The 22,598-nt window shown below is 42.6% G+C and overlaps 2 protein-coding genes across 3 annotated transcripts in view; one reads left to right on the top strand and one right to left on the bottom strand.

Moving 5' to 3' along the window:
• Nucleotides 1–871: 871 nt before the first annotated feature.
• Nucleotides 872–22,488, bottom strand: RTCB (RNA 2',3'-cyclic phosphate and 5'-OH ligase). The gene is made up of 12 exons (XM_027592468.1): nt 22,324–22,488; nt 19,402–19,480; nt 15,380–15,447; nt 13,828–13,927; nt 12,898–13,054; nt 11,134–11,290; nt 9,551–9,710; nt 8,232–8,407; nt 7,551–7,739; nt 6,798–6,908; nt 5,316–5,435; nt 872–1,944 (listed from the first exon to the last, which is right to left on the bottom strand). The coding sequence occupies exons 1-12, from the start codon at nt 22,414–22,416 to the stop codon at nt 1,837–1,839; spliced, it is 1,518 nt and encodes a 505-aa protein (XP_027448269.1). The 5' UTR covers nt 22,417–22,488; the 3' UTR covers nt 872–1,836.
• Nucleotides 22,387–22,598, top strand: part of FBXO7 (F-box protein 7) — a 75,698-nt gene continuing 75,486 nt past the window's right edge. Inside the window, exon 1 of one of the 2 annotated variants that reach the window (XM_027592462.2) lies at nt 22,387–22,598. In XM_027592462.2, the coding sequence (XP_027448263.1) occupies nt 22,415–22,598 (184 nt within the window). In that variant the 5' untranslated portion in view covers nt 22,387–22,414. The other variant, XM_027592461.2, reaches the window with a different exon arrangement.

The following is a 22,598-nucleotide window of genomic DNA, read 5'->3' as shown; positions in this document are numbered from 1 at the left end:
CACCTGCCCCTCCTCGCACCTCCCCGGAGTAACTTTAAAGCTTCTAATAAAACTCAACGTATGTATTTAAGATGATGCACAGCATTTCTTGCACTGCCATCAGTTAGTTGTGGGAGGGGACCTTGCTTTGAATTAGTTTCAAATGACACGTCATTCAGCAAGCCCGGTTAGGGGGAGTCGCCCCTCCCACGTTGTTCACCCTGGAGAAGCTAGCACCTGCCAGAAGCCTGTTCCTCACCTCAAGGTGCCGCCCTGCAGCATTCGGTGGCAGCTTGCATCCTTCAGTCATGTGTGCACAACAGCGGCTGGGCCCGTCTGAAGGCATGAGTGGCCTGTAATGATCACATCAAGAGTCCAAACTGATGGTTATTTTCAAACTCTACCATCAAAATATTTAGGTGACTGGGTGCTCAGAGTCGAGACACGATATGCCGTTTCCTATCGGCCATTTTTCAGAGGAAGTCTATCTTTTCCAGCCCTTCCAAATGGCAGCATCTAGAAGGTACTCTAAGGAGGGTTTTTACTGTAAGTTGAGGTTTTAAGAAAGAAGATTTTAGAGTGAGGACGCCTGGGTAGCTCAGATGGTTAAGCATCTGCCTTCGGCTCGGGTCATGATCCCAGGGTCCTGGGATCGAGTCCCGCATCGGGCTCCCTGCTCCTTGGGAGCCTGTTTCTCCCTCTGCTTCTCTCTCTCTCTCTCTCTCTCCCCCTCTCCCTCTCAGGAATGAATAAATAAAATCTTTAAAAAAAAAAAAAAGAATATTTTAAAGTGAGACACTGAAAGCAACCTGGGAGAAAATCAGGCAACAGCAACACTAACCAAAGTGAATCAAGCACAAATACTAACGGTTCTGAGATATAAACTATTAGGCACAAGATAAAACAACATATTGCAACTTTATTAGATTTTTCTATTTTACTGGCTACTTGGACTCAACAAAGGCCTTAGTAACCTGTCACTTTAACATCTTCAGGTGTCACCGTACAGAACACAAAATCTGACTGGATGGCACCCGTCAACCTGTAGAGCAGAACAACCGTTAACATCACAGCTGTGGTCATGTAATGTTTTTATAATAATTCAATCACAAACATATTCAGTATCATGTGCAGGTTTTCTGCTGCTGCAAGACCTCATCCAAACCAGGCCTCGTTAATGACAGGTCCCAAAAGATGCCATGTGCAGGTAAGGCAAAACTCTGCCTCATATTTAGGATAAGCAAAGTAACAAGTCTATGAAAAATTACTTTTGAGCCCCTATTCCTATACCTCCATACACATTCCCTCCTCAACGTATCCCATTATCCATTCATCTAACATCCGGATAGGACCCCGTGGGTACTTTCCAAGTGAGAGTGGAGTTTAGGGTTTTGCTGGGTTCAGGGGAAGGGGCTGGATGGGTGGATGAATGGACAAACCAACAAAGGGAGGAGGGCAAGGAAACATTCAAAAAAACTTATTTACTAGAACACGCTTCATCTCAGACTATAAACCAGGCTTGCTGTAAAGAAGTTCATTCTGATGACTACAGGCTTCCATGAATGAGTTAGGCAGTATCTTGATCTAACCCCACCCCCTAACAGATTTTCCTCAAACCTGTGGGACAATCAGGGAGGAAGCACAGACATCCCTTTCCAAACGAGGGCAATGGGACTCCTCCTGGAAGGTAATGTTACCACCCTGGTTCCCAAGAGCGGCAGCTGCCCGCCAGCCATTCGGGGGCGGGCAGTTACAGCTGTGCACGTTGAGCTGGTTGGGTCTCGGGTGTCTGAGGAGCGTTTCCGTCCACCTTTGTTCCATGAGGGGCAGTGGCATTTGGCGACTGCGGTCAGCGTTCTATCCTTTGATCACGGCAATCGGTCTCAGTTTAATGGCCTTCTTGCTGATTCCAGCATCGTGGCAGGTGTTCACCACATCTGTCACGTTCTTATAGGACTCGGGAGCCTGCAGGGAAGGAGTTAAACACTGTAAAAATCTACTTAAAATGTAATCCTTGAAAGCATTAAACTTCATGTGGGATCAAGGAAATGCACATTAAAATAATACTGAGTTTTCTTTTTGGTGTGTATATCAAACAAAGATGACGAGTGAACTCAATGTTGGTAAGAGATTAATAAGATAAACACTTTCACCTTGTTTTATATTTTTTCTGTCTCATAATTTCCCCACAGAATGTATATCACTTGTATAACTAGAAAAAACAGTAAATGTTTAACTGAATAAAACACACACCCTAATACCCAACAGAAAGGGAAATGCACCAAATCATCCTGTTAGTGGTAATTATCTTTGGTTGGTAGTTACTGGCCATTCTGATTTTCTTTCTTTATTTCTATAGTTGTCAAAATTTCTGGAATGAACAGTTATTACTTTCACAATAAGGGAAAGTTATTCAACGCACCTATATCACTAACACCGTGTGTACGTTTATGTGTATACACACGGATGCGCGCTCTTCTGAGTTTCCAGCAAGACCTCGACCCTCCCTTCCCCCTCAGTCACTGTCCATTCAGACTAGTCTCATCACACACCCCCTCTCCCCGTTGATGGCAGCATAGCAGTTCGGGCCTCCCAGTGGATTCCCACAGGGCTCCGTACACACCCCTTGCTAGCTCATTCCCCTCCAATCTCTAACTTTCTCGCACTGCAGCCTCTGGACTCCTTCCAGTTAGTCATGTGCAGAACGTTCTCCTTGTCCCCCCTGATCTGAGCACTCCCTTCACCCTCCTGCTCTTGAGGAAACACAGATCTCCCCCAGGGGGGTAACTTCCACCTCCAACTTTCTGAGGTATTAGCTACCTTCCCTCCTAAGTGGGGGCCCTGTCACTAGGCCCAGGAGGGTGACAGGTGGCCTTGCTCATCTTGGTTCTTTCCAGGCCATTCGCACCCCCTCCTCCCTAAGGACTCCCCGTTTCCCGTTTTGAGTCTCCGGTCATCTTTCACTCCCTCTTGTGTGGTTACCTGCTAGACCCAGAAGCACTCCGTAGCATTACTTGAAGATTTGTCGCTCCTGGCTCACTGTCACTTTGTCCTGCTATAATTCCAAATGGTTTCAGTATCTAGGAACAGGACCCTTTCGGTATCTTGGCTTCTAGTTCCTTGACTTTTGCTCCTTCGATGCTTACCCCGATCATTCACTCCCAGCCAGGGCCACCACACCCCATAACTTGTCATTACCAGCAATTACAACTCCTCCCTAATCTCCGTTTGGAGCCTGTCAGGCTGCTGCTCACAGCTAGGTTTCCAGCTCACGCCCTCCTGTGCTCCATCTCCAACAATCCTTGAACCCCGTGAGATGTACAATCCCTTTGCAATCCCTCAACAACCTTGCTTCTCTTCCACTGCACCATACTTGCAAACCTGGTTAAAGTTAACTCAACCTCTATTTCATGCCTGCACCTGTACAGCTGAATGTAGTTGAAAAACACCCGATCACCGAATTTAGCTCAAGTAGGCCCTTGCTGCTGCCCTGGCACCCACCCAAAATCTCACCATGTTGATTATTCTTTCTCTTAAATGGTTATCTCATACCTTCTCCTGTGTCCTCATGCTTAAGTTGCTGGTACCACTTTCTATTACGCTGAAAAAGGAGAAACCACCAGAACAGAATCTCCATAAAATCTCACCAGCTCTTCCCTGACTACCTGCATCCTACCTTCTCTCCTTTTATTAAGGATTCATTATCTGAGCTCCCAGCAAAGACCAACCCCATGCACTCTCATCTATCCAGGGACACTACTCCAGTAATTCCCGCCCCCTTTTCTGCATCATCAATTTCTCTTCCAGATTCTTCTCCTCAGCGTGCCAGATCATGTTACTCTTCTGCTCAAAATTCTCCAGTGTCTTCCCATCACCTCCCTCAGAGTAAGAGCAAAAGTCCTTTTGTAAAGGAAAGGCAAGGACTCACACGATCTGGCGCGCCGACCTCTCTGACCTCAGCTCCCTCTTGCTTGCTCTTGTCGTAGTGGCCTTCTTGCTATTTCTCCAACATCCAAGCATAATCTCGCCTTAGGGTTTCTGCACGTGGCTGTTCTGCCTGGAAAGCTTGCCCCTAGATACCTACATAGTCCACTCCCTCTCTCTCTTCAGGTCTTCACTCAAGTATCACTCCACTACACCCTATTTAAAACCGCACCCACTTCCTTTCCCTATCCCTGTCCCATCCGTACTTTGTAGCACTTAATGTCTGTCATCTAACACATCTTTTACTATGTGCTAAGTTCCACAAAAAAGGGATTTGTTGGTTATGTTCTCTGCAGTACCCCTAAAACATAGAATAGCACCTAACTATAGATGTTTAATAAGCATTTCCTGAGTGAATGAAAAAATCATATGTAAAACATACACATAAAGAAAATACCAAGTATCAATAGAGGTTATCTCTGGTTGGTGGAATTTCAAATGTTTTGTTTTCTTCTTTGCATTTTCCAAAATCTCTTAATGAAATAAGTGTTTCTTTTCTTTTTTTTTTTTAAGAGAGGGAAGGGCTTGGGAGAGGGAGAAAGAGAATCTTAAGCAGGCTGCATGCCCAGAGTGGAGCCCGGCTTGATCTCACAACCCTGAGATCACGACCTGAGCTGAAACCAAGCGTCAGACGTTTAACCAACTGAGCCACCACCCTATAAACAGGTGTTATTCTTCAAGTCAAAGAAAAAATTGTTATTAAGAAATAAGGCTTTGTCATACTCTGTGACTCAGTAAGTCTACTCTTGGGATTTCAGTCTCATTATTAAAAACAGCTGGATGGGGGCTTGAGTGGCTCAGTCGGTTAAGCGACTGCCTTCGGCTCAGGTCATGATCCCGGAGTCCTGGGATCGAGTCCCACATCAGGCTCCCAGCTCAGTGGGGAGGCTGCTTCTCTCTCTCTGACTCTCTCCCCTCTCATGCTGTTTCTCTCTCGCTCGCTCTCTAATAAATAAATAAAATCTTTAAAAAAAAATAAAAAATAAAAACAGCTGGATGGGGTGCCTGGGTGGCTCAGTCGTTTAAGCATCTGCTGTCAGCTCAGGTCATGATCCCAGGGTCCTGGGACTGAGTCTGCTCAGCGGGGAGCCTGCTTCTCCCTCTCCTCCCCATTCGCTATCTTTGTCTCTCTCTCAAATAAGTAAAATCTTAAAAAAAAAAAGAAAGGTAAGAATCATTCTTGTGGACTTGCCTTACAATTAATCTCCAAACAAAAGACAACGATAAATTGTAATTGAGATTATTTAAAAGCAAACATAGTATCTGATAGCAATACCAAAAGTTATGCTCTCTGTGTAGTGGCATAAATCACAGACAGGTTTATGCTGGGCACTTATCAAAGTTTCACTTACCTCTTCCATAACCAATTTGGGCGAGGCAACGCGGATTGCGATTCCCATATCTGCCAGTTTGTCCAAGACATCCTGAAAATCTAAATTACGACGAGATTTTGCTCGGGACAGTGCACGGCCCTAGATTAGGAAAGGAATGATCTTTAAAAAATTCTGAGCTAAAATTTACATTCAACTCCAGTAATTATTTAAACTTTTGGGATTTATGCCTTTTCCTTGACGACTTCTTTAGAGTTAGAAAATAATCTTTTTCTGTTTCATCAACCTTAGTGTCTTTTGTTGCAATCTCATGGTATCCTTCCGGAAAACTAATTTCCACCTATACAGAACATTCAGTATGGAAACATTTAGTTTTATATCTCTAATTACTATTAATTATCAATTCAATATAAATTGGTTTTAATCACAAACAGTAGGTCTGTCATCACAAAAACTTTGTGCCTTGTGATTTAAGTTTCTCAACCTTAGCACTCCTCACATTTTGGGCCAGATAATTCTATGTCACGTAGAATGTTCAGCAGCATCCTTGGCCTCTACTAGATGCCAGAACAAAACTCCCCTCCCTTACTGTGACAATAAACAAACAAACAAACAAAAACAATGCCTCCAGGTGTTGCTAATGTGTGATATGCGATGTTGTGCTGGTTTTGATCACTGGGTTAAAAATGAGGAGTTGGGAGGCAGCTGGAAATGAGAAGGGATCAGAGAAAAAGGAAGGCTCAAATATATTTGTGAGGGTCTGTCCTATGAGAAGGTAATCTAGAGTTTCAATTTTCCACTCCATCACTAGCTAAGCACTCCCATGGCTCAGAACATGGCTTGGCAAACTGGTTTGTGGGCCAAATCTGGCCCAGCACCTGTTTCTGTAAATAAACTTTTACTGGAACACAGTAATTCCCACTGGTTTATGTATTGTCTATGGCTGCTTTTTCACTACGACGGCACAATGGAATAGGTACTAGAGACCATATGGCCCCAAAGCCTAAAATACCTACTGTCTGCTGCTTTACAGAAAAAGTCTGCCAACCCCTGGCTTAGAAGATAAGAGGTGATATGGTGAAATAGGTGTGCTGTCTACGCCTGGGCTCCGTTGTGCAAATCCCCCAAATCTTGAGTGGACCTACCTAGAAAGGAGCAAATTCCGCAAATGACTAGGTCCGTGAATGGCTGAGATAAGCTGTGATGTGAACTTGCATCAGTTAAAGTTCTATCCGTTATGCAGTGTGGGAATTTCCCAGTCTGGATTTTGTGGACTTGCAGAGATGGGAAACAGTCCCTCACTCTACAATTACTTCCACTAAGGTAGAGATTACTAAGTGACCTTTGTCGGTTCACTAGACAGCATATATTATGGTAAGAAATTCACGTAGAAGACAAGATGGATCCAAACTTCAACTCTGTTAATGCTCAAATACATTAACCTGTCAAAACGCAAAATGACAAACTGAAGAGAGCATTTCTAAGTAAGTTTGTTTTCCTTACCGCTCCATGACAAGTTGTTCCAAAGGTCTCAGTCATGCCCTGTTCGGTGCCAGTAAGAACGTAACTACAAGTGCCCATGGTGCCGCCAATGAGCACGGGTTGTCCAGTGAGCTGAGGATGCACACACAAATCAAACATATTACAATTTAGAAAAGCTTTAGATGAGCTTTTTATGCCTGAGATTTATACTTCCTCTTGCAATGCAGGACTGTGGGAGAAACCTGGGCCTCCAAATACATTGCTTTCAAAACTTACTAGAACATTATTTTAATTCTTGGATAATCGGGAGGGAAAAATGTGAGGACCAGGAAGGCAGCAGAAGACAGACAATGCAAGAGTGAAGCCAAATTCAAATGTCTGCGGAAGCGTCATTAGGAAGAACCATCCCGGGCAAGGCGCTTGACCTCTCCAGGGTCAGGCTAAGGGCCCTTCTACCTCTACCACAGCCAGATACCAAGAAGAGAGAAGAGATGAACAGACTGAGTTTAATCTTAATCTTGCCTTCCAATCATTCAAAAGCCTTGAAGAGATCACCTATATGGAGTAAAAGAGTCTCCATGCAGGACGTTTTAGACTTCCCACTGCAGGCACAGATGAGGGGGGAGTCACTGCTTCAGAGAAGACTGGAAATCAACTGTTCTCAGGGAGGACAGACTTTCTTTACACAACCACTGCCTGTTTAAATTCACCCATGTTTAGAACGACCTAAATCATGCCCCCACGGCCTAAAACCACAAATGGCTTAGTACATACTTGGTAATCAACAGCAATGAGGGGATGGTGAGGGGGGAAAGCTCGGGTGGATCCCTTCCTGTGAACCAACAGTGTCCGTTCCTTTCCGTCCACCACATGCTGCTCTACTTTGGCAATATTGTGAGAAACGTCATAGATCACATGCAGGTCCAAGTCATCAGGGGTTGTGTTGAAGACCTTGGCAAAGGCCTAAAAGGAAAAGCCTATGTTAAAAGCGGCCAGAACCAGCTCTTCAGAACTCCTCTAACTGATTTCAGCTGCTCTATTTCTATAGGGAGTGAGGGATTTAAGAGCTCAAATATGGCGGTATTATTAATCTTCACATAAAAGACAAAAACCATCCTTTACACCACATTGCAAACTTCACTCCATAAATTCCAACTCTGGTTGAAAAGCTGCTGGGCTACTCTTGATTCCACCCTTCAGAACAGCTTCTTCCTCAGCCTTCTAATCTTTGTGAATGCACTTCTATCCTATCTGCTGCTCAAGGCAAATTCTAAGAACAACTTTGGTTTCTCTTCTTCTCTCATTCCCCACACCTGATACTCTGAGTTGATTTAAGGAAACATCAAGAGCCTGGATACTTTGCCAATGTATCCGATATTTATTATTTCGAAAACCAGATTCTATAGGCTGTTTTAAACCTCATCGTGAGTAACAGAAGAGCAACTTCAACTGTACCTGACGGGTTAAGAAGGTCATGGAGGAGCGGTTGACCCAGGCATAGTTTCCAGCAGCTGCCATCCCCTTCAGGTAGTCCTGACCCTCTGGGGAAGCGATCCGAGCACAAGCCAACTGCCGGTCGTTGACTATAATCTTGTCTCTCTTCATGGCTTTTTCCATAGCTACCAGTGCATCTGGACCAGAGAGAAGAAGTCTAAATCGGCCGCTTTTACCTTTATAATTCACCTTTATCGCAGAAAAGTAGGCTACATTCAAAATCATTTCGAAATGGAAAATACAACTTTTCCTTTGACGTGTTTCTAAATTCATCTATTTGCTTGGTCAAGACGTGGTTACTGAGGCTCTTCTGTCAGCGCTATGTGACACAAAATATGTGGGTTACAGAGCTAACACCTTCCCTGTAGGAACCTGGACAGGGAATGAGAGGTGAACACAAATAGCAACAACATGGTCTTAGTTTCCCCTTTCCTGGCATGAAAATGAATGAATGGAAGTAGTAAAGTACATTTTATTACCGTCATGGTTTTAAAAAACAATCTTTTAGTGACTTAACAGAAAAGACTTGGAGGCAAGTTGCTAGAAGAGCAGGAAAATCAAATCCATGGCAAAGTGTAGAGAAGGACTCAGTCAGAATCACTAGTCAGTGCTCCATACATTTGCTAGATTAAATATTCTAATGGGTCAAGCTGGCCCAAATTATTAAATTCCCATAGGATGAAATGTACACACAAGGATGAACTATTTTAATATACAACTTAAGGTTTATAAAAATTTCCATGCACCTATATACCTTCTCATAAATTCATAAATCCTTTCACACGTCCTGTCAATCATCCAAAGTGATCTTGCTGCTATCCCCTACCTTCTGCTTTTGTTCATGCTGTCTTTTGGTCATGAATGTCCTTTGAGCTTGATTGTCCGAACTACAAACAGTATGTGTTCACCATGCCACCTCCAGTATCTTTTTTTTTAAATGCTTTATTAGACTGTTCTTTGGTATTTTATCAGGTACTACCTTTTCAACGACGTGACATCTCTTTCTTGAGACAATTTGAGGGCGGGTCCTTGCCAATTTCATCACCGCATACACTATAACACTTAATCTTGCATTACAGGTACATAAGACACATTTGCACACATCATAAATGTATAAATGAAATAGCAGAATGCGAAGTACTTAATCTCCTATGACAATACCATGTGAAATAATAAAAACCTATGCAATATAGTTCCAGAGCTTTCTCTCTGAAATCTCTATTTGGTTTCCCATGAATGCGTGTTTGAGCACTGAGTCAAAAATTAGATCCAGAATGTACCTGTGGCTACTTGGTGGCCCAGGCCTCTGCTTCCACTGTGGATCATCACACACACCTGTCCCTTATGGTCGATGCCCATTTTCTTAGCTGCGTACTCATTGAAAATCTCATCCACAACCTGGATTTCTGCATAGTGGTTGCCTGCTCCCAGGGTCCCCAACTGCAAAAGTAAAAATGTCTGATAAAACAGCTTCTATTTCGCTTTTAAAGATTTATTTATTGATTCGAGAGAGAGCGTGGCAGTGTGCATGCACAAGTCGGGGGAGGTGAAGAGGGACAGTCTTCAAGTAGACTCCCCACTGAGTGGGGAGCCTGACATGGGGCCTGATCTCACAAACCCATGAGATCATGACCTGAGTGGAAACCAAGAGTTGGACACTCAGCTGACTGAGTCACCCAGGCGCCAGGCTTCTATTCTGCTTTAAAAAAATCATTTAAAAAGCAAATTGGTAAAATCAACTGACAAAGAATCACAGTTTTATATAACAAAGAATTTCTGAGCCTCAGAAATGCTTCATGCATTTAAAGCAATACACAATAAAAAAATATGGTAGAGTAGCTCTTGAAGTTTATTGTATCATTACCTGCTTGAGGTATATAGAAATATGTATTAAAAACTTCATAAACCAAACTCAGACCATTAAATGGCCCATAGGACATTTTAAACATTGTGGACAGAAGGGTCAAATTTTGTGATGAACTCTGGTGAATGCGGACTCTTACACAAAGTCTAAGTTCAAATGATTTTTGAAACATCTATGGGTTTACTGACAACTACCATTATCCACCACTGAAAGAATATATCCTGTAACTGGAGTTAAGAGATGATTTAGGGACCAGGGCACAGAAGTGCTGGTAGTCTTTAGAGGCTGCCTAGTTTTAACTAGTTTAACTAGTTTTCAGATAAGAAAACCAGACTCAGAGGTACACCTGGGTGGCTCAGTCGGTTAAGCATCGGCCTTCGGCTCAGGTCATGATCCCAGGGTCTTGGGACCCCTGCATCAGGCTCCTTGCTCAGTGGTCCAGCCCTCCCAACACACTCTCCCTCTGCCTCTCCCCCTACTTGTGTTCTTGCTCTTTCTCTAACAAAATCTTAAAAAAAAAAAAGAAAAGAAAACCAGACTTAGGCAAAAGAGACTTGCCCACAGTCACAGTGAATTAATGGCAAAGCCATTGCCATTAGCTGTAGATTTCAAACATGTGGTATATTCTTATCTCATGGACGCCACGAACTGACAAGATATGTCTTCTCATCTTAGACTCCATAAAATTCAGCCACATCTGTGGACTGTCAAAGTATGTATGTATGTAATTTGGGCATAGATTTTTAAGCCTTATAATCATATCTCATTTTTCTCCCATCCATTTCTAATTCAGCACATCTTGTTGTATTTTATGAACATCTGCAAGTTCCTAACAGTTTTTTAAGAGTAAGAACAGAGCATAAACAAATTTGTGTTCTTTTTGATATACTGTGAAAAACCTGGGGTTATGTTTGCTACACAGAAGACATTTCCCACTCAACAGAAACATACGACCCCCACCCCCGGGCCCCCAAGAACGTTGCCCCTTCCACGTGTTACCTGAGGAAGGCCTCTTTTCTTAGCCCTCGCAGAGACCTTGTTGGGGTCGGCCTGCAACATCCTTCCATACTCCTCACAGTGCTCCTTGTCCTCAGCCCAGGCATAGCCTTCTCGCAGGGACCAGTCCACACCCATCTCCAAGGCCTCCTCCAAGTCTCTGAGGGAGTAATAAGGTCTGGTCATTTCACAGCCAAGGCAGAGCAAAAGCCAAGATGACAACACCTCAAAAGGGCAGAGAGAGCCAGTCCGTTTACTCTCGCCTGTGTACCAGGCGCCGTGCTAGATGCAGTTTACGCTCTCAGCAGCTCCAGTTTTTTTGAGGAAAGCAGCTACATGAGTAATTGCAATATAAAATAGTAAGGACCACGTGAGAGGCAATTATAGTTCTTTAGACATTTATTCAGTCCCTTGTACTCTTCAAATCTTATTTGCATTAGATTTGCCTCTCCGAAAGGCAAAGAAAATTTATAACTGTCATTAGATATCACCATCTACACTAACTTTACCACAGCTACCCACCTTCGTTAATAATTTATGAAAAATTACAGCCAAATAATAAACCTATGTAAATGCCTTCAGGTGGCACAGGATCAATTTTAAGGTATCTTTGCAGAAATACTACCTGGCTTCAGTGCACATGCATTTTGAAAGGGCACATACATTAAATTCCTAGAAGGAATCAGCCTTGACCTTCATCTAAGGTCCAGGTCCAGCCCTCCCAACACACTATCTGGAAGGTTAAATGATCAATGTCATCTCCCCACTACAGCCCATTTCAAACATTATTTATGACATAGGACAAAATTTCTATTTAAAATATTTATGAAGATCTTAGAATTCATAATGTTCTAGGTATGCTTTTCAAACCAGGGCTGCATGTCAGGGACCACATAAATCACAGACCCTCCACGTTTATCAGTTTACTCCAAGTTTTTTGTTTTTGTTTTTTTGCTGGAGGGGAGCTGCAGAAGCAGTTAACAGCCAGAAACATATTGGTATTAATGTATGTTCGTGTATGTAATTAGAATGCAAAAGTCACATAAATTTTAAAGATAAAACAGAAGATGCCAAAGCAACATTCTAGTTAAGCACACATTCCGCAAAGTTTAAGATACACAGCTTTGCAAGAGCCATGACAGTACCATCAATGGCCATCGAAAAGGCAGTTATGCTGTGGCTTTCAATTTCATTCTCTACTGCTGCAATATTTAACATCCTCGCTAAATATACAACATTCAGTGCCATAATTAAAAAAGGAAGGTCGTGGCTAAATAGAGGCTCACTGAAAAAAGGCGGTTCAGAATACAGCCTCTGAAGCCCAAGGATCTTTGGTTTGAATCCTGACTTTACTTACTAGCTTACTATTACCTCTTTAAACCTCACTTTCCTTTCTTTTGGAATTGGGAATAACATTAGGTTATTATCTAAAACATTAGGGGTATTATCTAAAATATTATCTAAATAAAATGACATGATAAACGTATACTATAGCACAGCACCTTCCATGTAGGAAGTGCTCAATAACTCTCAGTGGGTATTTCTCTGTTATAAATTGTGTGTGTCAAAGGCTGTTCTAATAAACATCATTTGACTAATCTAATCAATGGGGTGGGGGGCACCTCATGTGTAAAAGAACAATTCATTACCACTTCCTGAAAGGTGACCGAACAATCCCCATCCCCTAAGCATCCTACACTGGTTATGAATGAGGGTCACGTGGTTATTTTCTTTCCCAATCCGCTTATTGGAATCTTGTCCTCTTACTTGGCACTCATGGGGATGACACCTTTTGATCCCACCCCGACAGGAATGTGGTCAAACATAGCTTGGGCAAGTTGCTCCTTCACAGGCTGGACATCACTTTCATCTAAATTGGTTCTTAGCAAGCGCACACCGCAGTTGATGTCAAATCCAACGCCACCTGCAAAATAGAGAAGTTAGTCACAGATTAGCAAAACCAGGTAGTTGGGCAATGTTACCTGTGGTTTCTCACCATTAATATGGGGTTTGAAAGACAGCTCTTCTTTTAAAGATAACTTTTTAAAAGTAGCCCACAAAGTGGGTAAAGTCTGATGACATTAATACACTTGAAGTAATGTACATACTGCAGGTACTTTGTGGGCCAGGAAGGCGGTAATGAACAATGAGTATCATCTAGACTAAAGATTAAAAAAGATGTATACAATTAGAAATTAATCATAATAAGTTATCATCTAGACTAAAGATTAAGATATATGCAACTAGAAATTAATCGTAATGATGATAATAAGAGCAATCACTTACCCAGTACTTCCTAAGTGCCTCGTACTGTGCTAAGTACTTACCCAGTACTTCCTAAGTGCCTCGTACTAGCTCATTTACTCCTCATAGTAATGCTATGTGGAGTTAACGTTACTAGCTCCAATTTGCCCGAGAATTAACTGGGACACAAAGAAGACAAATAATTTGCCAGCGAAGCGTTTCAGTTTGTTTTGTAGCCAATGTCTAAAAACTGCCTGGCATATAGTAGGAGCCCAAATAATTTTCCATAAATGTACACTTTACTTGATATTTTAATAGTCTCCAAGTGTCCACAATTAATCCTCTCAGTAAACTAGGGGACAAGGAATGATAGACATGAGAATGAGAGACATCCATACTCTATTTCAGAAGGACTGTGCTTCACCTGACGGCAGATGTGCACAGTGACCTTACCTGGGGATACCACTGCTTCAGGGTCACTCATATCAAAGGCTGCCATATTCCCAATAGCAAACCCATAACCTGAATGGACATCAGGAAGCCCAATAGATCGCTGAAAGAGAATTAGAAAATGAAATACAGCTTTCTCAACCTGACAAGACATTAATTCTCAAGTGGGCTGTGGGCCGAAGCCTTCCCCAAATCAAGATTCTGTTTTTGTGAAACCTTCTCTATTGGTGAAAATTAAGTATAAAAACTTCTAATCATAAAGTTAAAAATAGCGGGGGAAAAAACCTTTTTAATAAAGTCTGACCATTAACTAAGGAAACTGAAACAGAAAAGCCTCAGTATAACATGCTATAGGAAGGCCACATACTAACTTTAAGATAGTATTACGTTCTAAATATTTATTGTTATAAAAAAAAGATTTACTTATTTATTATTTCAGAGAGAGTGAGTGAGAGTGGGGTGAGGAAGTGAAGAGGGAGGGAGAAAATCTTTTTTTAAAATTTTTATTGTTATGTTAATCACCATACATTACATAATTAGTTCTTGATGTAGTGTTCCATGATTCATTGTTTGTGCATAACACCCAGTGCTCCGGGAGGGAGAAAATCTTAAGCAGACTCCCGCTGAGTGTGGAGCCCAAAGCAGGGCTTGATCCTGTGACCCTGAGATCGTGACCTGAGCCGAAATCAAGAGCTGGATACTCAATCAACTGAGCCACCCAGACACTCGAAGTAGAATTACATTTGAAAGATAATCTTTATAGACACGGACAAATTGTGGTCACATCAGGTTAAGTGAACGGAATTATCTGATGTATATAGGTCCTTAGTGTTTAAGTCATCATAGGCAAATGTAATCCATTTGCTGGTATGAATACTGTACACTTTCTACATCTGGGGCCTAGGAAAGGGCCCTGACCCAGGAAGAATGCAGGTCAATGCAGACACCTAGACACTTAAGGGTTCCTTACACAATCCATTTCTTTTCATTTTCCTCCCAAGTGCCAGCACAATAAATGGTATAAAGACCTCAAAAAATGTCTGTTGTAAAGGATTTCATACCTTCTTGTGATGGTGGAACCTGAAAGTTAGACCGTGGAGGGGCCCCACTTGCACCACCCAGGCCTACCTTTTACTGCCACCACCCTCCTTTCCCAATCATGCCTACAACAACTGTACTGTCCTTTCTCCCTCCCCACAGGTCTAACCCTTACACTTCTGTCCATTCTTTCTCCAATCATCCCCTTGAATGGGACCAGAGTGAAACTTTCAATGGTGGTACCCTGATCCAGGAATAATGCTGTACTGACAAAGAAACAAGAAAACAAAACTACTTCAAAGATTTTCAAATGCTTACAGGTTCTAGCAAAAAGCAACCAGAAACTGAGATGCTATCCAGACTCAATTACTTCTTTAAGCTCCATGGTTATTTCTAGATGTTTGAAGGTCACTATCTAAGTGACACCGCTATCAGTTAGGCCTAGCCATTCATCCACTTCGCGAACTTTGAGACTAAGACAAAATACAAATGATTCAAACTCTGAACACGGACTCACATGAACAATCCCAGGCAGGGCTGCCACATTGCCAATTTGTTTCATGGCTGGCAGGAAGCCACCGACACCTGAAGGCAAAAATTCAGAATTAGAAAAGGGGACGCAGTTGATTTTTAGCATTAAGTATATTCATAGGCTTCCTGCTTGCATTAAATGAAGGGGTAGTGGTCAGGACAAGCAGGAGAGGGCGTGTGGGGTGAAGTGGGAAGGGGGCTTCATCAAGAAGGCAGCGCATGGGGGCGCCTGGGTGGCTCAGTCGTTAAGCGACTGCCTTCAGCTCAGGTCATGATCCCAGGGTCCTGGGATCGAGCCCCGCATTGGGCTCCCTGCTCAGTGGAGAGCCTGCTTCTCCCTCTCCCACTGCCCCGCTTGTGTTCCTTCTCTCACTGTCAAATAAATAAATAAAATCTTAAAAAAGAAGAAGGCGGCGGCGACGGCAGCACACACACAGGACGGTAGCGAGGGCAACTGGAGTAATCACAGACACGCTGTCAGCGTTCTGTGCATACCACCGGAAGGTTCCTTGCAAACACAGTACTGAGAAATGTGAAACAACTAATAAACGTTATGTTGCCGATGTAAAACAACACCACCACCACCACCACCACTGGTTTTACTCTAAGTGACAAAGAAGGGCAATGCAGAAGAGCTGGGACAACACTGGACTGAAAGGCAGGGGACATGGGGCTCTAGTTTTGCTCTATCACTTGGTCGCAGTGTCATTTTAGGCAAGTTAGGATGTCCTGGTGGGGAGAGGGGTGGGATTTAGATTGTTGAGCTAAAAATAAAGGGTTAAAACCAGGTTCCACTGTAATACCATCATCACCATTAGAGCATTATATTAGAGCTTTCATACACTTATCCCTAAACATTGGTGCAGTTCTGCAAGATAAGTGTAATCAACTCCCCTTTACAGATGAGATTAGCTGAAGTTCAGTGAGGCTAATCAGTGTACTGGTTAAGAATGCAGACTTTGGAATCAGACACTCTTAGATGTGAGTTCCGCCTCACGGAGAAGTTATGCAACTGGACTAATTAAAACGACTTACCAACAAACAAGAGCCCAGGGCTGGATGGTTTCCCAGGGGAATTCTACCAAACATTTAAAGAATTAATACCTATTCTTATGAAACTGTTCCAAAAAATAGAAATGGAAGGAAAACTTCCATACTCATTTTGAGGCCAGCATTACCCTGATCCCAAAACCAAAGACCCCATCAAAAAGGAGAATTACAGACCAATATCCCTGATGAACATGGATGCAAAAATTCTCACCAAAATACTAGCCAATAGGATCCAACAGTACATTAAAAGCATTATTCACTATCACCAAGTGGGATTTATTCCTGGGCTGCAAGGTTGGTTCAACATCCGCAAATCAATCAATGTGATACAATACATTAATAAAAGAAAGAACAAGAACTGTATGATTCTCTCAATAAATGCAGAAAAAGCATTTGACAAAGTACAGCATCCTTTCTTGATCAAAACTCTTCAGAGTATAGGGATAGAGGCAACATACCTCAATATCATAAAAGCCATCTATGAAAAACCCACAGCGAGTATCATTCTCATTGGGGAGAAACTGAGAGCTTTCCCCTTAAGGTCAGGAACACAGCAGGGATGTCCACTATCACCACTGCTATTCAACATAGTACTACAAGTCCTAGCCTCAGCAATCAGACAACAAAAAGAAATAAAAGGCACCTGAATCCGCAAAGAAGAAGTCAAACTCTCACTCTGCAGATGATACGATACTTTATGTGGAAAACCCAAATGACTCCACCCCAAAACTGCTAGAACTTATACAGGAATTCAGTAAAGTGTCAGGATATAAAATCAATGCACAGAAATCAGTTGCATTTCTATACACCAACAACAAGACAGAAGAAAGAGAAACTAAGGAGTCAATCCCATTTATAATTGCACCCAAAACCGTAAGATACTTAAGAATAAATCTAACCAAAAAGGCAAAGAATCTGTACTCATGGATTGGAAGAACAAACATCGTGAAAATGTCTATGCTACCTAGAGCAATCTACACATTTAATGCAATCTCTATCAAAATACCATCAACGTTTTTCAAAGAAATGGAACAAATAATCCTAAAATTTGTATGGAAGCAGAAAAGACCCCGAATAGCTAGAGGAATGTTGAAAAAGAAAAGCAAAGCTGGTGGCATCCCACAATTCCAGATATCAAGCTCTATTACAAAGCTGTAATCATCAAGACAGTATGGTACCGGCACAAAAACAGACACATAGATCAATGGAACAGAATAGAGAGCCCAGAAATGGACCCTCAACTCTGTGGTCAACTCATCTTCGACAAAGCAGGTAAGAATGTCCAATGGAAAAAAGACAGTCTCTTCAACAAATGGTGTTGGGAAAATTGGACAGCCACAAGCAGAAGAATGAAACTGGACCATTTCCTTACCCCACACAAAAATAGACTCAAAATGGTTGAAAGACCTAAATGTGAGACAGTAATCCGTCAAAACACTTGAGGAGAACACAGGCAGCAACTTCTTCCTAGAAACATCGCCAAAGGCAAGGGAAGAAAGGGCAAAATGAACTATTGGGACTTCAAGATAAAAAGCTTTTGCACAGCAAATGAAACAGTCAACAAAACCAAAAGATAACCAACAGAATGGGAGAAAACATTTGCAAATGACATCTCAGATAAGGGGCTAGTATCCAAAATCTATAAAGAACTTATCAAACTCAACACCAAAGAACAACTAATCCAATCAAGAAATGGGCAGAAGACATGAACAGACATTTCTGCAAAGACATCCAAATGGCTGACACAGGAAAACGTGCTCAACATCACTCGGCATCAGGGAAATACAAATCAAAACCTCAATGAGATACCACCTCACACCAGTCAGAATAGCTAAAATTAACAAGTCAGGAAACGACAGATGTTGGCAAGGATGTGGAGAAAGGGGAACCCTCCTACACTGTTAGTGGAAATGCAAGCTGGTGCAGCCACTCTGGAAAACAGTATGGAGGTTCCTCAAAAGTTGAAAATAGAGCTACCCTACGACCCAGCAATTGCACTACTGGGTATTTACCCCAAAGATACAAATGTAGTGATCTGAAAGGGCACGTGCACCCCAATATTTATAACAGCAATGTCCACAATGGCCAAACTATGGGAAGAGTCTAGATGTCCATCAACAGATGAATGAATAAAGAAGATGTGGTGTATATACACAATGGAATAGCATGCAGCCATCAAAAAAAATGAAAGCTTGCCATTTTCAACGACCTGAATGGAACTAGAGGGTATTATGCTAAGTGAGATAAGTCAATCAGAGAAAGAAAAGCATCATATGATCTCACTGATACGAGGAATTTGAGAAACAAGACAGAGGATCATAGGGGAAGGGAGGGAAAAATGAAACAAGACGAAACCAGAGAGGGAGACAAACCACAACAGACTCAATCTCAGGAAACAAACTGAGGGTTGCTGGAGTGGTGGGGGGGTGGGAGGGATGGGGTGGCTGGGTGATGGACACTGGGGAGGGTATGTGCTATGGTGAGCACTGTGAATTGTGTAAGACTGATGAATCACAGACCTGTACCTCTGAAATAAATAATACATTATATGTTAATAAAAAATAAAACTACTTAAAGTCACTGAGCCTTGCCTTACACATCTGTAAAATGGAGATAACGTTTTCCTCTTAAAATTACTCAAGAATTACATGAGATAATCTATATAAAGTACCAAGCAAAGTGCCTGGCACATAGTAAGTGCACAATAAATGGTAGCTCATTATTACTGTTCAAGGGTAGCTTCAAAACCAACCAGGTCTACCCAGCTCCAAACAGTTTCTACAAAGCCAGGTGGCTAACAATGCGACCACAGATAAGTAACAGGTTTTTGGTCTCATTTAAGTCTTGATTATTACCTGACAATACTTTTGAATTTTTAAATTATAATTGAGTTAGCATTATCATGCCACAGGGAAGATACTATTTATATGGCCACATGTAAAACTCTAATGTACTTACCACCACCCCGACAGGCATTCCTTAATTCCTCAAACATTAATTTTTCCAGAGCATCATTCACGTAGAAAACTCCTTCAACCTGGTACCAACAAAAAGGAAAAACTAAGAGCACATGCATATGATATATAGGCACCGGATAGAATACACACACTATATGTAATATTTATTTTACTTTACTCTTTATAAAACACTTCCTCATTACCTTAAGCAAGCAGAAAACTTCCTAACAAATACTACCAGATGTTCCTATCTTTAAATATGTATTAAAAATGTATTTTGCAATGTTCACAAATTGTTTATTCTCCTACTCTTAAACAAACAGTTAAGAATTCAACAGGAATTTTTTGCATGTGTGATAAGTAAGTCTTGGGGCACCTGGGTGCCTCAGTTGGTTAGGCATCTGCCTTCAGCTCAGGTCATGATCCTGGAGTCCCAAGGATGGAGCCCTTCACCACATTCATGTTCTCTCTCTCTAATAAATAAAACCTTTAAAAAAACAAAAAAGAAAGAAAGAAAAGTCTTCCAACTATGCTCTCACCAAGGCCAAAAGTCCTACTACTCCTGTGCTTCTAAAAATCAGTGGGTCTTGATATATTGATAAATCACAAAAGTAAAATTCTAAACATAAAATTGCAGTCATCTGACCTCAGGGTATTTTTTCTGTGCCTAAGACAATAGCACATTACACTTTAATTCGTCCTATGCTGATTTATAAATCAATATTTAGGTAAAGAGTAAAAAAAAATTAACATGTAGCTACACAGCTGTGTGCTTAGTTCTAGAATCTACACAATTTAAGAGGATAAAGGAGCTTGACAAAAAAATACAAAAGGGAATGGAGGACGTAATTATGTAACACCAAAGGCCAGAAGTTTTTATCAGGTATCAAAGATAATGAAGAAGCTGCCCACTGAAGAAGCAAAGACTTAACACTAATCACCGGGACAAATTTCTTTCTTTTATAAGAAAGAGGACTTCTGCTTGAATAACACCAGTTGAAAACGGAAAATGTCTCCAGTACAATTTTCTAATTTATTAATTCACCAAACATTTACTGAGGACTTACTATGCTTTAGGCACTGTAGTGGGCACTAGGGGAGATACAAAGAATATATTAAGATCCTGTTTTGTTTTTTTTTTTTTAAAGATTTCATCCATTTGTCAGAGAGACAGAGGCAGGCAGAGGGACAAGCAGGTTCCCCACTGAGCAAGGAGCCTGATGTGGGACTTGACCCCAGGACCCTGAGATCATGACCTGAGCTGAAGGCAGACGCTTAACTGAGCCACCCAGGTGTCCCTAAGATCCTGTTTTTGAGGAATTTTCAGCCCAGGATGCAGCCCAGACTAGAAAGTTAAGAGGGCAATGAGGCAAGCTCTATGATAGGGGAGTGCTATGAAGAAACTGATGAAGTGGCTCAGTAGCCTAGGGAGCCGGAGGAGGCTTGAGAGGTGTTCACCGTTTTAACTAGCTCTTCAAAGACAAGAGACATCACTGGAGCTGCAAGACATTCAGGAGATATAAAGGAGACACAAAAATGACATAAAATTGGGAGGGGAGTCTTTTAGGGAAGAGGAATTTTCAGGGCAGCATGTAGGTCTTAAGGAGGAATAGAGATTGAGGAGGATAGATTCGGTAATTACTGTGACATTCACTCATCTCTCAAGAATGGGAATACAGTTCAAGCTTAGCATAAAGGTCAGCAACTTTTTAAGAGCAGTATATCGAGATTTCAACTCTCTACTCTTAGGGGAGCAATGATAGTAAAGTGCCGTACAAATAGTTAAACGATAACTGCCTGTCGCAAGATGAGACTTGCTCTTAGGCAGGATTAGCAGCAGTTGTGTGTATCAAAAGTGCTGCTAGAATCACTCCCAGACACTGACGGTGTGTTATCACGACCATCATGTCGTGGTTACTGCCTACTCCTTCATTCAGGGAACCAGATTCCATTAACAGAAACTGGCTAAACGGAAAACAGCAAAATGGAATCTTATGACCACGGCCCTTTCCTCCTCTCAGTGTCTAGCTTTGCTCATGGGGGACACTCAGTAAGTTCTGATACTGAGTAAAAAGAGTGGAGTGGCTGTCAGGAACTCTTACCAAGACACAGACTCACAAACCTCCAACACACTTACAGGGCACCTTAAGGGAGTTCAAAAGCTACTTAACATATGTCCCCAAAACCTTACAAATGACTGTTTTCTTCACTTTAATGGAAGATAATAAGCACAAATGGCAATGAAGCCCGAGAGATAGCGAGCCCAGGCTTTCACACTCCCTGGTACTGGGTTCCAAGTCTCCATCGGGAATACATCATTCCGTCAGAGGAAAAGAGAAGTAAAATGGGTATCAAGTCCTGGCTGAGCTTCTAACTAGGTGGCTAGAGGAAGCTGTGTCACCAACCCATCCTTAGCGAAGTGAGTATTAAAAACAAGCCACCCTGCGCTGTGAACTTTCTAGACCGCCGCGAGACGCAAGTACGTTTTATTCAACAGTGAACGCTAATAACTTGCTTCAGCAAACAAAGGTCCGTAAACGTCACCCAGATGGCCAGCATGACTCAGGAACGGGGTTCCCGTCCCAGCAACCCCACCTTGGACTGACTGGCTGTGCCACCGTGTGAAAAACCACTAACGTCTCTACAGCTCGGGAACGGAACGTCTTACGGTGCGTTTTTGAGACTTTTGCGCGAAAGCGTTTTGCAAGCGCGAATTTAGCGTTCACTTGGATTCCCCAGGAACGTTCCGCTTCGCGGACCTTTTGCGCCGGGAGGTGGGGCCGGCCGGAGGATGGGGGCGGGGACGGTCCCCGCGCCCAGCCAGGGGTCGGGAGGGCGAGGGGAAAGGCCGGGCCCGGTGGGCAGGGAGGAGCCGCGGGCCCCCGGGAAGGCCCCGCCACCGGCTCCCCCTTCCCCGCCTCACCTGCATGTTGGGCACGAAGCCCTTCTTGATTCTCCAGCAGTTTTTATTGATCTTTTCCAAGAACTGCAGCTCATCATTATAACTACGACTCATGGCGGCGACAACGGTAGCAAAAACTGCCCGCTCCGCTTTGAAGAGACGCTGCCGCGCTGTCCCACTGCCTGAAGCACCGCCTTCCGGAAGTCAACGCGCAGGCGCAGTAAGCTCCGCCGCAGGATGGGCGACGGCAAGCACCGAGGCTCGAAACTCCTGCCACCAAAATCGCTTTTATCTCG

Source organism: Zalophus californianus, chromosome 9 (genome assembly GCF_009762305.2).
Source record: "Zalophus californianus isolate mZalCal1 chromosome 9, mZalCal1.pri.v2, whole genome shotgun sequence".
NCBI lineage: Eukaryota > Metazoa > Chordata > Mammalia > Carnivora > Otariidae > Zalophus > Zalophus californianus.
This window is presented reverse-complemented; position numbering and strand designations above follow the sequence as displayed.

Bases quoted from the DNA above. Each gene is read 5' to 3' on its own strand.
- RTCB (XM_027592468.1), bottom strand. From the start codon at position 22,416: ATGAGTCGTAGTTATAATGATGAGCTGCAGTTCTTGGAAAAGATCAAT. The intron at 8,408-9,550 runs GTACATTCTGGA...TCTCTGGTCCAG, and splicing joins GGGCCACCAAGTAGCCACAG to ATGCACTGGTAGCTATGGAA. The intron at 7,740-8,231 runs GTACAGTTGAAG...TTTTCCTTTTAG, and splicing joins TGACCTTCTTAACCCGTCAG to GCCTTTGCCAAGGTCTTCAA.